Source organism: Notothenia rossii (assembly GCF_949606895.1).
Source record: "Notothenia rossii genome assembly, chromosome: 8".
In the NCBI taxonomy this organism is placed as follows: Eukaryota; Metazoa; Chordata; class Actinopteri; order Perciformes; family Nototheniidae; genus Notothenia; species Notothenia rossii.
In genome coordinates this window covers 53,555,422-53,573,421 of record NC_136906.1, presented here as the reverse complement: position 1 = coordinate 53,573,421, position 18,000 = coordinate 53,555,422, and the positions used below count along the sequence as shown (strand labels likewise).

Below are 18,000 nucleotides of genomic sequence, written 5' to 3'. Positions count from 1 at the left end.
TATTTATTTAGATGTAAGTTTTTTTTGTAATATTATTGTATTAAGTATAATTTATTAAATAAAAATACTGTTATGAACACTATACAATGTCTTTATTTTGATAGTTACCAGAGTACATTGTATATTTAATACTAACATAAGCTGGTGATAGATAAATGCTGGTCTGCTGGTCTGCCAGCAGACACATATTTATAAAGAAAGAAACAGAAGGGAGGAAATGATGATAGCTAGACTCAGAATAAATCACACAGCATTGAATGGTACGCTGCATGTCATGGGGAAAAGTAACAGTGACAAGTGTAGGAACTGTGGAGTTAAAGAAAATGTGGAACATCTATAAAGCTGAAAGAGAAAAACTAAAGGATAACGTTTTAGAGGCAGAGAGGGAATGGAGTGTGGTTGGTATTTTGGGAACAAAAGGTTTGCTGCTAAAGATCTGTACAACAAAAGATCTGTAGGACTGAAGGATTAATGGTCATCCACCTTTATGATTTCCCTTCAACGTCACCACACAACCATCTCTCTGTTCCCTGCTCTCGGCTTCCTTCCATCGTGTCGCTCTTCAATCCTTCATTTTCATATCCTTCAGTATGTGCATGCAAGTGTGCTTTTGCATGTAAAAGAAGGAGTAGAGAGGAATACACAGCTAAAGGAATGAGAGCAGCTCCAACAGTAACATGCTGCATCAGAATTTATTATTATTTACATTTTATTGCACAACATGTACTTTTACTGCTGATACTTAAAGTACATTTTTGTTGATAGTATGTCTGTACTTTGACTTGTAATTTACATTGTTGTATTGGTACTTTTGCGTAAGTAATGGTTTTAAGTACTTCTTCCACCACTGCTGAAATCGTGCGAAGAAAATGTTGCCTGACCTAAGGTTCTGGGTTCAACATAACTCTGAGGGTTTGAACAGTTTCAAGATAAACTGCCAATGCCTGACTGAAAGGAACATGGGGCTTTGGTAGGGCCACAAGATCTTGTTCACTCAATGGGCGCAGGAGCTGGATCTCAGGAACAAAGACATTAGATGCACAGGGGGTATGTGGTCCTTCCCAGTCCACACCATAATCCTCACCAACCTGACATACGAAAGGAATAAAGCCGTTCAGAATGTGTAATCAATTACAATGTGGGTCATTTTGCATGTATTTTAAATAAATAATTGAGCCAGGGAATAAGATGGCATACATTACATCATCTAAAAAACGTTGTTTACCTGTGAGAAATCTTGTCCCTCTCTGTTGTTTAGTAACCACAACTGTAAAGGTGAACGGTGGCTTGCAGTCCTCAGCCCATGGTGATTCCATGCCTCCTTGAAAAACTGAAGATGATGCTGAATATGTGGCATGAAGCACCTGTGTAGTGCATACAGGTCAATCTCTTGGTCAGGATTGAGTAATCCTTGGGCCTCCAGCTGGATGAATATTGTGTAGAACAGATCAAGAACATTTTCATACACATCTCTCCAAAGGCGCTCAATTCTGTAAAAGAAAGAATGAAATACAGCCTTTATATTGTATTTTTGGCAGGTCACATTATTCAACAGTTAGCAGGATGGAAAAGTTGTACAAGGTTCTACTAGTAATGGCTGATTGACACTTATGTTCAGACTGGAGTGTGAACACAATGATGAGCGAAGTGAGAGCTGGATTTTAGGTAGTGACCAATGAACTTGTTATGAACTGCCAGTAAAACGCCCCGCTATCACCCCCTGCCCCGCCTGAATGTAAGTATTGTTTTGTGAGGGTGGACAGACATGCTTCTTCTCTCGGTTTCATTGTACTTTAATAATTTATATTTTTTAAATCCTCCATACCTTTGGTTATGAACACTCCGTCCAGTAATATGAGAGCTCCTGTTCTCCCCTTGTGTTTGGACCATGAAATGAGCAACCCTAACATTCTCACCCCCCTTGTCAGATCTGTAAGGGGAAAAAAGTACATTTATCTGAAGATGACTATCCAACATAATTGTACCTTCAAAAGAAAGGTCTTCTCTCGGAAAGCCTTCTTCAGGGTCTAAGCATACCCCTGTTGTAACCCAGCTCTGTTTTAAGATTACCGAAGAGCACCTTCATTACACTTGTTTGAAATTCCGAACACTCATTTTCTTTTTGATAATTGTACCTGTGTTAGAAATGCTATTAAAATACATTTTAGTCAAATAAGTCTCATTGTACTTCATTTATTAGACATTTGTAGGACATTACATACCGAATTCGAGATGGCACGCCATATTGGCCAACAGCAGACAAGAAGCCTTCAAGAACAGTTGTAGCTCTGTTGTTGGTGGCACTACTTAAGTACACAATTAGCCTGGAGAATCCATCAATGCCACCATGAACAACAATCCTCCATCTGTGTGAAATATAACAGGATTAATTGGTTATTGAATTGGGGCCTCATGTCCAAATCACAGTTGATAAAGGCACATCTTGTTCATTAAGCTATGTTAGGAATAGGGTTGGAGGGGTATGGTTGTGGCAGGTTGGGTGATAACGTTGGATATTGCAATAGCAACATGTCCTGCAATATCACAAAACATTATTGCCATTGCAATATCCAACATTATCGTACATTGCATGTTAACCTTCTTTAAGTTAAAAAAAAGTTGTACATAAATAAGCAAATTCAATGGTTTAATTTACTTTACCAAGGCAAGCAGATTTGTCAGCTGGGTGAACAACATTTATATTTTAAAGTACCTTTTTCCAACATCTAACCTTTCATCTCTACTAAAGATGGAATCACACAAGGTGCTAAAATGTTGGTTTCCGGTAGGCTAATCTCCGTAAAAGGACTTTGCCAATGGGTCCTGAGATTGTTAGTAGGCTAAAACTGATTTGACCATCTCAGGTGCTAATACAGTGCCCTAACAGAGTAAATATGAAGAGGAAACATGTGATTTCATGTGAACATGTGAACATATGATTTCATGGTACTGTTTGGAATTGAGACATATTCTAGATCATGTTCATACCTTTGAAAATGCTTATAAATAATTTTGTATGTCAAAGCTTACACACATTTGTTAAAATACATCATGGATGTCCCAACTAAGGGTCAGTGTGGGTGCATTTCAACCAAGCAGAAAAACACCCGATTCCAGTGCACCAACTAGTTGTGAGTTCATGTGTCACTGCTTTGTTGGAACACATTCACACCAACCCTTTGCGGATAAAATTGGACACCACTGACATTATGGTACTATCAGAAGAGCTCATATTTAGCTAGGATGTATGTGGTAGAGGGCTTGCCCCCATGCAAGGACTGTACCTTTAGTAGCATCTAATTGTGTTTTTGTTTGAAATTCAAACTCAATTATTATCTAATGAGTAGACAAGGAGTTCAATTCATATCCTCAACTAACTAACATACAGAACCCTCATTGTTATATTTTGTATTAAAAAAGGATAAAGGCATCTTTAAGTATTAATGACCTGGCCGTATATCTTTTAATGTTACTTTTTCCTCAGCCTTCAAATTGGTCTCACACTCAATACTTCCAAGGGTGCAATGTCTGTAGATAGGCCTACTTATTTCAGCAATCACACCTTCACCTCTGTTTTCTCACATGATGTTACTATTTAGTGATTTCAGGTGGTGTGGTACAGGCTTGGAACAAAGAACTGCAGGACTGCAGCACTTGAGTACATGAGTTCAAGAGCAGTGGCCTACTAGATTATGATGGACACAGCTCAAAAAGCAGCAGGAAAAACTGACCTGATCAGCTTGTGATTACCGTCTATATGCCATAGACTATTTGGTGCAGGAACATTGTACTGACGACGCCTTGTAGTCTGGAGGGTTAACCTTCGCATCAACATTGCTCCTGGATCCACTCTCTCCACTCCTTACTCGATGCCCTGATTGAAAAAGGAGATTTATTTGTTTATTCAAATTGGCGACTGGCTAAACCCACGTCATTTGGAATTGGGTTGAACATTGAGGTTAAACAAAAACTGTTAATTTTTACTTTGAATGTGTATGCCTCTGGACCGTAGATGTTCCAGCATCATTTTATATCCAGCATTCGGATTAGTGCGCTGAATCTCCATCACCAAGGCATCTACATCGTCATCGTTAATTGAAGAGTATAGGTCTGATTTTCTACAGTAGAAAAACATAAAACATATATATGTGTAATGTCACTTCAATTATATATTTATTACATAAGCGACAGCAACGTTAGTTAGGTGTAACAGTTAGCATGAACACAACTCCAGTGATCTTAACATTAATTTATACAGTGGCTGCAACTTCACGTGTATCAGGAAACATCTCTGACTTTAGTCATTTTTGATGAATAAACAAAAACCGCAATTTCACGATACAAACAGATTTCGGTGTAACAATAGTCATATCTGACAGAGCAGCTGTTAATAATAACTGACCTAACTTGTGTGCAACGTCAACATAAACGTTTTGGCTAACGTTGACGAACATCCACCAGTCTAACATATATACTCCATTTCAAACATCTCTTCGTATCATATTGCTACACAATACTAAATAATTGTTTGTCAATCATGTTTTAATTTTGTTAACTGTATTATACACGTTTTTGCCCACCAGTGTCGTCCATAGAAATAAAATAGGAGTAGAACGGACATTCCCATTCAAATCAACGTAGCAGGATAATGGATGTATTATATTTTAAGATAATGCAGGATGGTCAGAGCGGCGGCCATTTGTATGTGTACCGTTGCCATAGTGACAGTTGTAGCGGGCTGACCATATAAATAGAATATGAGTATAGTAGTATACTCGTATTCTATTTCTATGGGCTCGTTATTTGTATGACGTTAGCTAGATAGAGCAATAATTTGATTTTACGTTAGCTCAAGTAATTCACCTTAAGCCTTCTTCGACCGATCTCCTCTGAATTGTGCGGGATGACACACCAAACAGATCCGCGATTTCTCGGGTTGATAGACCGGACAGCACATAGGTAGCGAGCATATCGCATGGAATATCCAGAGGCGGGCGTCCTGCACCTGTGCTTGAACCAACTTCTTGGACATCTTCCACACGAACACGGTGCTCAATCAGTGTCAAAGTATTTACAACTTCGTTATCCGTGTCGATATCTCGAAGAGCGCTTATCCGCCCGAGTACTTCGATAAAGTCTTCAATATGGGCCAACACAGTATCTGTTGGTAAACCGTGTTGATCAATTTGATCTGCTAAGGATAGCATAGCATCTTGGAGCCCACCGACGTCTTCCATGTTGTCTGCCCCGCCTTATTTTCATTTAGTAGTTATTATATAGTTTATAAAAAAATGTTTAAGTCCTTCTCCTCCATTTTCTTCCTCTTCTCGAGTAGTCAGTGTTGTGGTGCTGTTGCTTTGGTCTGGGTCTCTGGATCTGTGAGCTAACCACGCCCCGTTCATTTGCATATAAGGAATGGAAATGTCTCATCATGAAATGTCTCATCATGAAATACAAGTCACCTGAAATAAATAAATGCGTCATTATGAAATACAAGTCATCTGAAATAAATAAATATGTCATTATGAAATACGATTCTCTTGAAATAAATAAATGTGTCATTATGAAATACAAGTCTCTTGAAATAAATAAATGTGTCATTATGAAATAAAAGTCTCTTGAAATAAATGTCTCATTATGAAATAAAAGTCCCATGAAATAAATAAATGTGTATTAAATGTACATGTATACATATGTATTGCCTCATTTATTTATTTCATAATTTATTTCATAGGCATATTTATATATATATGTATTTATTTAATTATTGATGTATTTATTTATTTATTTAATTTTGGCTTAAATGGCATTCCATACCTTTCTACCGCCCGGACGAGAGAGGGTAATGATACACGCTGCGGCCAGGCAGGAAACATGTGACTTATCAGTAACTTTAGACATCGTAAAACAATTTTAAACGAGATTTTATTGTAGATTATACATTTGACTGATACCAACTATATAATATTTACCTTGTTCTTTAAAAATACAAATAAAAAAAATATATTTTTTGGAAATATATCTTTTTATTTATTTTGAATTTTTAATGACAATCAAACATGTGGGAAGAGGGGGGGCGGGGTCCCTAGCGCCCCTATGGGCCGGCCGCCACTGATGGGGAGTATAATATCAAGTAAGACATGGAACCATTAGTTCACTCATAGAGAATGCCCACATCACTAACAAAACTCCAGCTGTGTTTCAGAGACTTTCACTTATCCCCAGAGCCAAAAGATCAGCTGGGCAACAAGAGGAGGAGTTAGAAATACTCATTCCCAAAGGTGAGGCGGTTATAATCAAGATGATTCACCCCCCATATATGCAGTTCTTGTATCAAATGATGAGATGGGTTTAAGTGATGGGGATTAACAGATTAGGGGAATCTCTAAATACACTGGATCCATGTTTTAGTCTGTACCAGAAACACCCCCTGTTAAGTTTATGAACAACCGACCGATGACCTGAGTAAAATTATTGAAAATGATTACAGTTGTAACAGGCTACTAACCCACAAGTACAGCAGTACGTACAAACTCTATGAACAAAATTTCCCAGCAGATAGTGGCGACATTGCAGATATGTCCAGTCACAGAAGTTACTTATGTTCTAAATAACAGTACGATTTAATTGGGATGGAGAAAATATGGGGACGTTCTTTTATAGTGTGTGAAATATGTGGTGCTTCTAACATGTAGGTATTTAAATGTATAGAAGAAAATGGTTTCCTGAAAGAGTTAATTGGGATAAACATGTTACAGTGAGTGAAAACAATGTTTAGGGATATGGTAAAATTATTAGAAGATATTAACTGGACTTGGATGACATTTAACATCTAAGAAAGATAGTATGATTAGGAAAATAAAGTGGGAAAGATTGGATTTATTGTACCTCAGAATTAAATATAGGTAATGCATCCCGAGATCTCTCTCTCTCTCTCTCTCTCCGCCTGTCAGACCGCTACGACCCCATCTTCCAAGCAGACAAAAGACCTCACCACGGAAGACTCCTCCTCCTCCTCCTCCTCCTCCTCCTCCTCCTCCTCCTCCTCCTCCTCCTCCATCGAACAGACAGAGAAGCAGAGCTCAACCAACAACTCCAACACTGCATCCAGAACCATCTCCACCTGAGGCATCCAGAACCAAAACCAGGTGACAGAAAAAGGCACACTTTCATCGGTCCCCCACAGGACATGAAGTTACAAGCTGAGCCACGAGATTGAGCATAAGAGCAGAGTGTGGGACATGAGAGCAGAATACGCCCTCCATGCAACAAAGTAGAGACTGTAAAGGAGGAGATGAAATGCAAAGCAGTTGGGCCACTCAAAAGAGTTACAGTGGATCGACTGAGGAGAAGGTGGACTGAGGAGAAGGTGGACGGAGAAGAGGACAGGACGGAGGAGTTGGCATGGTCCGGCCGAACGTGAGGGGGTCGTGGCTTGACAACCAGAGGGGGAGAGAAGGAAAACGGGAGTGAGTGAGTTTACACATAAACACACTTATTCACCAACGAGAAATACGTAAAGAAAAAGATTTATTAGCCATGAATTAATCAATTGGTGAATTTATAAAGAAAGAAAGAGGAAACTATTAAATAACCCTAAAAACACACTGAGGGTAGAACATATTATTCAATCTTTTCATCATATGAACAAATTATTCTTTAAGAGATTTGTATTCATGTGTGAAGTTGGGGAAGATTTAATTTTTTTACAATATAAATCTACAGTTTTTTTAGGAACCCCTCTATAAGAGTAGACAACTATTTATTTGTATGGAAAATGTTAAAGGTAGAGCTAGTACCAAGCCAAAGATAGTATTCCAATCTAGAGTATTGATTTCTCCATTGTAGCATGGTTATTACTACAGGATAACTGTTAAGGTGGAAATAACATTTGTTTGTCGTTCAAGATGTAGAGTTTTAAAAAGACACTGGGCAAAGAGCGATAGCAAATTTTTATTTTGAAAAACTAATATAATAGGGAGTAATACATGCGGGGCCTTGGAGCACTCATTGTGATGGTGTATATTTTTTACAACAAATATCGTTTAGGGAGAAGGGGTCGCTCAACCCTTCCTGCAGATGTTTTAAATCTTACTTGCAGCTTCATTGGGAGCACACGGCGCCACCAGAGTATGAGTTTTAAAAGACAAGCCCCACCACCTCCTAATGGTCATCCATTCACCAGATGACCTGACATTTAGAGATGTTATTTAAAGGAGAAACATATCTGCCATAAGTGAAAATTCCTAAATTGAACTACAAACCAATGACTTCTGTTTTTAAAGTCCTTGTTAAATGAGGGAGTAATAATCACATGCTCGGCACCCAAAGTTCCACACACTGATAGAGGGGTTAGCATAGTTCATCAAGTAGACCAGAATTGAAGATAAATTAGTATTATGAGTTATTGATATTCCACCGGTTTTCACACCATTTCAGGGACTTTATCACTGCATTAGAACAGACCACGCAAAGGTACTGAGTAGGAACTTTTAAGTGATGAAATTCTACAACTGTTGTAACTGACCAAAATCTTCTCCCAGAAATGACTGTCCAGAATGCCGTACCCCAGAGTAGAACGTACCGATTGATCACAACGGCCCCTTCTAGAGAACATATTACTTTCATACCTTAAATGGTATGAAAGGAGGGAGGGTAAATGTCTCATGAAGAGACAGTTACAAATGTTAGCAGAACAAGACAACCCACCCCCGTATACAGATGTTGAAGAAAATGATGAGTTAGTTTAAATGATATGGATGTTCGGAGATGAGATTGATCAATGAATGTCCAGCCGATGTGATTCTTTAAATGAAGAAATCATGTGAAGAAGTGAGCAAAATAAAATGCTAAAATGGAGTGAATCCATTTCAATTTACTTTACACTATTCGAAGATAGTTTATTTTATTTTTTCCATTTACTTTTCACCATCCAAGATATTTTATTTTATTCTTTATTATTTTATACTATCCTAATATGGTATATCTCATGTTTTATAAATAATTGCTAGTCTAAAATGGTTTGTTTCTTTTCACTTTCTAAAACAAGTGCCTTAACACTGAGCGTGGTATGAGAACGGTTTCTGTGAAAGGAGGGAGGAAGAAATGTTCTGATACCTAGCAATTGCTGCTATTTTGAAGAATGATATTGAATGTAAACACTAGAAGTTATGCACAAGGGAAAAACGTTTATGTTTGAGCACAGTCAAAGTATTTTTTGTATTTGTGTAAAGTTAAGGCTATTGAACCATTCCATTTTGATTGTATGTTTGTAATATGAGTTATGTACTATGCAAAGTTCAGATGAAGAACTCATTGATTTCAGTATTAGATACAGACCTTTTAGGCGTGTAAGGAGGGACTGTTAGAAATTAAAATCAATGTTTTGATGGTATAATGTAGCTTAAACATACCGTCAGTTTAAATGCTGTTTTATACTGAAAAACCAGAAATTCTAGTGCACAACCAGTTAAGCTTTTATTCTGAAAATCCTTCATCTCCGGTTAGCATTTAGCATGTGGCTAATATACCATTTCCTATAGAGGTGAATTTAGTAGCGAAATGACATGGAGTGATGTTCACCGAAACCTACTGATTTGAACACTACAACTATAGACGTAGAGATATTATTATTGCTGAATATTAAATGAAGGTACAGTTTATTTGAATAAAGTTATTGTTTACAGACATGTTACAACATCCGGAACGACCGGAAACCAAACCAGCCATGAAGTATTTTCTGTATTTTTTTAGAGTATTGATTACAGCGTTTAGAATGTGTTAAATGAAAAGGGATGAAAGAGAATATGAGGAGAAGAGGCGTGTTAAGCATATATTGAATGTGAAATGTACCAATCCTCTGTTTGAATGCAACAACGGACATTAGAGACGAGGCGAGCCGGCTCACAGGGAGGAGCCAGCAGAGGATATATCAGCTGGGGAGGAGGGGTTCGCTCTCTCTTCTTCGCTCACGAGGACCAGATCACAGCTGTTTTTCTAACTGAACAATATCCTGCTTGTAACATACCCGCGCCTTTTTTAATTAAAGTACCCAATTGAACCTTTTCAGAGACTCCATTTAGTCTCCTTTTTTAAAGCTTCTCTCCTGGACGCGAGAATAACGATCACAGTTTACAATCGCTACCCCTTTGAAGCCGCGGGCGGCTCGCTCGGTCTTTAAGGGTTAATTATATGTTTTAAATTGGATAACACCAATGTGTTTCCTATCCCCTAAACCTCCAGGGATGTACACAGTTTAATACTGGCAACATCTAATTATGGGAAATACGAAAACGTCTTTTAAAACTACAATTCCCAGTAGAGACGCGCCATAAAACATGTTGCGGAACACAGAAATAGCCAGCATGTGTAGTTCTGGGGGGTGGGGCTGGACTCTTTTGAGTCCTGTTTTGGACAGTGTGCCGTTGTTGGGCTTCATTCCATTTCAAAGTGCTGTTTGACTCTCGGCTTAACCTTGGTGCACTGTCATTCCAACATCCAATCACAGAGCTTGAGGACTAATCATGGGGTTTGTCAAGCAAAGCGGATGGTGTCGTCCCAAACAATAGCTGAGGATTATGGGTAGTGTAGTGTCTTCTGCCATCCTAAACTCCGAAAAAACTATTTTTCTCTCGGAATGGAAGGCGAAAAACACAAAAGCATTGCACACAATTTAAACCAATCAATGTTGTGTAATTAACAAGGATAAACTGATGTTTTTTAGTTGATCGATATCACTGTAAAATCAATCGACATTAGAGAGAATACTTACTTCAGGGTGTAAAATTATCTAAAGCAACTACTGTGGCCAGAAAACGTGAGTTAGTAACATTCTTTTCTCTTTGTATAAACGTATAGTATCCTAATAATAATAATAAAGGCCAGCAAGATTGTTCGAATTAATAGCAGCCCCGTGCGTGGTTGGGCGCATTGTAGGAAAGCAATAAACTTATTTGAGTTACGTCCAAAACAAACGTAATGTGGGGGAAAATAGGTTTCTAGCTAAACGTAATTGAGAATGTTTAGTTCTGTGGGAACGTAATTTTGAGGAGACAGCCAAGCTAGAAATGTTTGGTTCTAAAAACATTCTGAGAATGTTACCATTCACTGTTCTAGGAATATTTTCAGCAGGAAGTTTTCTTTTGGTTCCCAGAATGTTCTTCTGAAAGGTAGGATAACGTTCTCTAAAAACATTCTTAAAATGTTTGGTGATAACTTTCTTAAGATGTTTTTGACAACCTTCTGAAGATGTTTTTGATAACATTGTTCGAACATTATGCCCTACTATTCTTAAAACGTTTTCAGCTGGACGTTTTATTTTGGTTCCCAAAATGTTCTTCTGAAAGGTAGGATAACGTTCTCTAAAAAAAACCTCTTGAGCCCGGCGGTCCCCCCAGTGGACACCCCCCCACAGTTTTTTCCCGAGACTATGTCTCAGGGCTTCTTAACATTTATGAAAATATTAATGTTCCATACCCTTTTAACGGTAAGAAACTCCGCTAACTAACAATATGAACAACTTTTAGCTAAAAAAAACACAAGAGTAATACCAAGCCTTTGAATTAGCATTGAGAGAAAAAATGCTAACGCACTTTTGCACAGAACTCACGGTAGAAATGCCCTTATTACTCATCTTAACTGCACAAACAAGATATACGATTTAAAGCTGAGATTCCACAGATTCCAGACATGTAATGTCATCACTGTACGACCCCGAATTGCGGAGCTATCAGCCAGAAAAGAGAAAGTAAACCACATCCGGTTCCAAAAATATTACAATAATTACGTCTTGCCTTTTTTGATTTGTGATCAAAAGTTGTGTTCACCGGAATAAAAATGCCGCTCAAGGTTAATCCAATGTCTCTGTGTCACGTAGAAATGTTTACTGATAATCCATCATCATATTTATGGCAATATAGTATAACGTTTTGCAGTCCAGGCTTGTACTTTCAGATATGCTTAGTTTGCTTCTCTATTATGTCCGCAATGGTAATGTTTACGTGGATTTGGGAACTTTCCCTCGATTCTATAATAATAATAATAATAATAATAATACATTTATTTTGGGGGGCGCCTTTCATAACACCCAAGGGCACCTTACAGGGCATAGGGGCAATATAGGGAACAATTAAAACAGTGGATTTAGTGAATCAGCCGGGGTAAGACAAGACAAACAACAGGAAATTGACTACAAAACGACACAAAAGGACAGCAGATAACAGAGCAGATTTGTATTTTATTTGTATTTTTTTTACAACAGTTGTATTTGAATGGAAGGAAAACCTATAGTGAACATTCTAAGTAATAAAATGTTTTTTACCGTGAAAAAGGTCAGATGGAACTGATGGTTTCCAAATTACCCAGAGGTGAGTCCGCCTGGACTTTATGTTTCTAAACCGCTCTAAAAAGGTCACATTTAACTTGTTTTGCATCAATCTTGATACAGGGTACTTATTATATGTTATAGTTTGGATTCCTAAAGCTTTTAGTCTACTAACCCATCATTCAAGGGTGGTTTTCACGATAAGTAATGTTTTTTTTTTAGGCGGACATTAGAATTTACATGTTTTTACTATTTTCCATCTGAATTTACTTTAAATTAAAAACTTCTATATTGATTCTGACACTTCTACATCCAACTCACAGATGTGACCTTGCTTTGAGAAAAATAAATATTAATTTACCCCTTTTAGAAGTGAAGATATAGTCCTTTGTTCTCTTAGTGGCATTTTCGAGCCTGAAACCTGAAAAACAGGCTCAGGGCTTGACAGGTTAAAATATTTTGTGATGACCTTCTTCAAATGTTTTTGATAATATTGTTCGAACATTATGCCCTACTATTCGTAAAACGTTTTCAGCTGGACGTTTTATTTTGGTTCCCAGAATGTTCTTCTGAAAGGTAGGATAACGTTCTTTAAAAACATTCTTGAAATGTTTGGTGATAACCTTCTTAAGATGTTTTTGATAACCTTCTTAAGATGTTTTTAATAAGATTGTTAGAACATTATGCCCTATATTCTTAAAACATTCACGGTTAGGGTTAGCAAGTTAGATTTGTTTATGTTCCCAGAACGTTATTATTTTAGAGTAGATAACATATCACATTAAAGGAACATTTTATAAAACACTTTCTGTCATCTCAGGCCTCAATAACATCCTGAAACCTTTCTCAGAATGTTGCTTGGAGAATGTTCTTCCTTTGTTATTATGTAAAATTGAGGGAATGTTTTATAAAGAAAATCTTTAATGAGTTAAATTGACCTGGTGGACACCTGAATAAGCCTGTTATTACAAACTGTGTTTATTAACTACTTTACCTGCATTATTATCCAAATCCGAGTGTCTTCTCTTTCTTTTAAAAAAAAAAACTAAACTAAAACAAATATAATTGTGATATGATACATGATATTCATTGACTTTGATGACTTGGCACATTTAGACTGTTGGAAGTGAGGAACAGATATTTTTTAAAAGTGTTCTCAGCCAAAAATATAGTTATTTACCTGATCGTTTGCAAGTGCTTTAATGAAGACGGGGTCGATGTCGCTCTTCTGCAGCTGGTTGAATAGCATGTCTGTCCACTTTTGGCATGAGAGCGTCGATATAGCGTAGCACAAGCACCAGCTGGTAGTAGGTGGAGACGTCCGTCGTCTCGTCGGCTTGAATGGCGATAAAATCAGCGCTGTTTACCTCCTCCAGAATTTAATCCCTCAACACTGAGTCCAACATGCAGTCCAACAGCTCGTTTTGTACCGTCTTTGAAGTGCCTTTAAAAACGGTGGTGATCTTTAGGTGCTCCTCCAGCACGGTGTTCAGGGAGCAAACTCCTGAAAATGCCAGGGTTGACTGAAGAGTCAGTCTTGTCATGCCCACGCAAAGCCAGCCCAAACGCTCCAGAAAACTTCACACAATCGATTATTTTGTATAGAATATGCCTGTTTTTGTCGACCTCCTCATTGTGTTTCCTCACCGCAATCCTGTGGCCCTCGTCCAGCTGCTTAGCAATGTTCACTCTGCCTAGCGTGGTGTTCTAATGCTTCTTCACTTTCTCAGACAGGTGCTTCATATCCCTCACTCCAGTTGTTGTCTATGCTGCATCTGTCCCCGTTGTTTTAAAAACCAAGCAAGGAAAGCAAAATAAGGCTAGCCAGGCCTTTCTGGTGTACCAACTACGAGAGAGGCCTCGCACATACGGCTTCCCTTTCTCACTATCCTGCTGTTTGATGACAATATCAGGTTGATCTTGGCCCAGCTCTTTCACCTGAAGTTTGTCCGCCAAATTTCTCTTGGATGAGAGATTTTACCGAATTAGGGTTGAGTCTTGGGGCAGTGTTCACGCTCGTCATTTTATTTGTTGTTAAAATGGCGCCTGCAGAGACTGTTCCTGGTTATATCAGTTGCTTGGTTGGGGCGAAACAAAAATCGCCCCTCCGTAAGAAGTTTTGAGGACGCTGATTGGCTACATTTTATGACACTCACTCATATCTTGAATCAACAATTGGCTAACTTCCAAGTATGCTGGACATTGGAACAGTCCTTCGGCGGCACTCAATGACGTAGTATGCTTGAATAGTGGCTCTGGAGCAGCTTTGCTCGACATTGAGAAACACCCAGTTTATAGGAAAATAATTTCCTTGTGTGTGTGGTTTAGGGAGGGCGGCGCCCTATCGCCCCCTATTGGCCAGCCGCCACTGGCTAATATTATGTTTTGTGTACGTGAATTTAAGGAGAAATGACACATGGTGTTGTACACTAAACACACTGTCTTTAACCCTCACTTATTGACGCTGTAATACTATTATTAGGGAATGTTTAAATGACCAAGAGATATTATAATATTGTAAAACTAACATCAGAAAACAACAGGACGTGCCTTGGACCCGCCCCCGTCAAAGTTAAGTATATAGGAGAAGACTACAGTTGATAACATGAGAAGCCAGCTGGAAGCCGGTCTCTTCCCCAACTGCACCATCAAGGATAGCCAACGGAGGTCCATCCATCGGGGAGAGCCACCATCTTTGCAATTTCACTGTATCATCGTATCATTGTTTAATTAAATGCTGTTAACTTGTAAATAAGCTTCCTGGACTCTTTTCAGCTAATCCTGAGCTCAGAGCTAAAATACCCTACAAAATATAGCCTTTCTACCAATTGGATCAAATATAAAAGTCAGCCGAATTAGTATTGATACTGCGAGGAGACGTATTGTGTGAAAATAAATTGAAGATGTTGTTTAATTGCTGATATACTTATGATCCACGTCATGTATTCAGTTTCGGTGACAGTTCTTCCAGTTTGTCCAGAAGTCTTCTAATCAGGGCTCTATAAATAAAGAGCTACGGCAGATGTGTAATATGTAATGCAGTCGAAACGTGTATTACAATACCGTTATGTGATAACTTTCAAAGAGAAAAGCAAGCACACGCAGAATAAAGTAATTTAGTTTTCGGATTTCATATCGCATATCCCAACGTGCATTGCGGCTAAAACATCCAATTACCGAGCTTCAACCATAGCTGAGGATTATGGGTAATCAATTCAGTGGGTGTATCGCAATGACGCTCAGCATTTCATATACGTCTGTTTCCGGTATTGTTTATGACGGATGTATTTTGTTTTACACACATTCCTTCACATTTTCATTTTAATTTACATTAAAGTATTTTGTGAGGCCTCATTTTTTTTAAAAATATATCTAGGGTTCTAGTTGAAAAGTTTGTAAATGAACATGAACCCAAGCAAATATGTTGATAATTATGGCTGATAAGGCTTATTACTTATTGGCTTATTATTACTGTTTAGATATTTTAAACCCCAAACCGATGGAAAAACCCCACAGCAACATAGAAAAGACGGTCATAACATGACCCGGCGCTCTATTTAATAGACAAAATAATTTCATACATAACATAACGACTTTATTTTGAAATGTTGTTTTCGGTGTCCTGATATGCTCCGAATAAGCCCGACATTATAGAATTAAGCAAATAAATAAAACAAGGATAATTGTGTGTTATTGTTGAGTAAATAAAAGTGTGTTATTTAGAAAAGAGTAACAAATTAAAAGGAAAAAAATACAGATTTAAGTATTCTGAGCCCCATTTAATTTCCTCACGGACGGCAAAAGTACGACATTTTTTTTATTAACAACACAGCTTCCGGTCTTCCAATATGTCATCATTGCACCACTCTATTGGCTGTGCTTTACCTACATATAGTGGTTGGCTCTCTTTTTCCTGTTTCCCCAACAATATCCTGTTTTTACATGTGTTCCAAAAAATGCAACTTCCCCCAATAACTGAGGAAACGTGCGGCCCTGCAGGTTGTTTGAACCAGTGAACGTCAGCTCTGTAGCATGAGTGAGCAGCAGTGTTGGTCAGGTCATATACTGTATATCCAATGCTCAAATTACCTTAACTCACACTGTCTCGTGGATTGTCCCTTCCTATGATGTCATCCGCCTGAGTCACTGACCCGGTTATACTCACTTTTCCCTCATCAGCAAAAACAAAGTAGCACATTTCCCTTTATCTCTCCCCACTCTGTGTCCACTCTCTTCCCCACCACGTGCAGGACAGATGGTGCTCCACTCTTTTATCGGCTGTGGCTATTTGCAGTAACATCGTCTGAGGCTATGAGAACGCCAGCTTGTGCATGTGCAGACTGTTTACTAACGGCCAAGCTGACGCGTTATGTCTGGATATGTGGACAGCAGGGCGGGAATTGTAAGGATGACAGGATGACTGTGTAGCTGGCTCAGGACGCCATGTTTGATCCATTGACACATATGGGAGAGGTCACCCAGTTCATACTTGATATCAGGTTGATAGAAAAGTCCAGAAAAGTCTAGTTCGAAGTCTTAATATTTACATGCAAAATATGGACCATTTAACTGTTCGGTAAAACTGACATTTTCGGTCAGAAAACTGTTCCAGCGAATTAAAATACTTTATATGAAAAGGGATAGTAGTATTACAAAAAAACACTGAAGAGCCAGGCCATTTGTAAACCGGAACTGTAGACCAAAGGATCACACACTTATTATCTTAATCATGACTTTGCAGTTTCTAACAACATAAGTCCACAAATAATTGCCTATATGCTGTTGTCTGGGGAAGCTGAATGAAAGTGATCCCTAATGGAACAGCTCGTTAAAAAGCAGGCTGATGACTCGTCACATTCTGACTCCTGACTTGTCAAAAAACAGCAGCTTGGTCTAGGCGTCATGTCTGATTTTCCTCTATGGCTATGGTTCCTCTGTTCCATTTTCAGTTATTTGCTGTAAATGTACCTTTAACTAAAGACCAACACAATTTTGGGGACTAAGGTTGACAAACAAAATCATAAAGCTGAAATTAAATTGGTTATACTTCGTATATATGTCATTCTTTAATTTAAAATGTCCTCCTGCCTTTTTTTAGTTTAAATGTACCAGTAATCTGATTACATCTTTCCTATAGGGCCCAAGGAACTGTAAGGGAATGCATACTTTATTGTGATCTAATTAGGTAATCCAGTTACATGTTTTCCATTGCTTTTACCAAAAGGTACCCTCATTCAGCTGAGTGTGACCAATGGTGAAAGAAGTATTCATATTTTAAACCTAAAAGTAGCAACAGTAAATTCAAATGTGCTTCAAGTTCTGCATTCAAAATCTTACTTGATGCAGCATAACTGTGATCATCAGTTGGTAATTACTTAGCTTACTGCTATCTTAACGTGTAATTACATAATTATTGAAATTACAGTTTATTTATAACAATAATTTTACCTAAATGTAGTGGAGTAGAAATACAAAAGAAGAAGCATACAATGAAATACTCAGGTAAAGTACAATTACTTTCAAATTGTAGTCTGTAACGTAATTGTACTTTGAAACATTCCACCAGTGAGTGTGAGAGGTTCGGGTCTGGAGGGTGTACGGCTCATTTTGGACCACTGTCAAACGGTACAACAAGGGAAGTTCTGTCTCTCGAACCGGGCTCACCTGAATGAACAACC

At 38.1% G+C, this 18,000-nt stretch overlaps 1 protein-coding gene across 3 annotated transcripts; it reads right to left on the bottom strand.

The window, feature by feature from the left end:
• Positions 1-646: 646 nt before the first annotated feature.
• Positions 647-16,543, bottom strand: LOC307016694 (uncharacterized protein). Of its 3 annotated transcripts, none has more exons than XM_079645932.1 (7): positions 16,412-16,543; positions 3,985-4,118; positions 3,732-3,874; positions 2,223-2,366; positions 1,826-1,930; positions 1,226-1,490; positions 647-1,088 (listed from the first exon to the last, which is right to left on the bottom strand). In XM_079645932.1, the coding sequence occupies exons 3-7, from the start codon at positions 3,833-3,835 to the stop codon at positions 882-884; spliced, it is 825 nt and encodes a 274-aa protein (XP_079502058.1). In that variant the 5' UTR covers positions 3,836-3,874; positions 3,985-4,118; positions 16,412-16,543; the 3' UTR covers positions 647-881. The 3 variants fall into 3 exon arrangements, with proteins under 3 accessions (XP_079502058.1, XP_079502059.1, XP_079502057.1); XM_079645933.1 differs by lacking the exon at positions 16,412-16,543 and adding an exon at positions 4,864-5,631 and having other exon boundaries at positions 3,751-3,874; XM_079645931.1 differs by lacking the exon at positions 16,412-16,543 and adding an exon at positions 4,864-5,628.
• Between the last annotated feature and the right edge of the window lie 1,457 nt (positions 16,544-18,000).

What these genes read in the sequence shown, in the direction of transcription:
- LOC307016694 (XM_079645932.1), bottom strand. Translation starts at nt 3,835, where the DNA reads ATGTTGATGCGAAGGTTAACCCTCCAGACTACAAGGCGTCGTCAGTAC. An exon ending in GGTAATCACAAGCTGATCAG is followed by an intron (nt 2,367 to 3,731) that starts GTCAGTTTTTCC and finishes TATTTCACACAG; the next exon opens with ATGGAGGATTGTTGTTCATG. An exon ending in AGGGACAAGATTTCTCACAG is followed by an intron (nt 1,089 to 1,225) that starts GTAAACAACGTT and finishes TTCGTATGTCAG; the next exon opens with GTTGGTGAGGATTATGGTGT.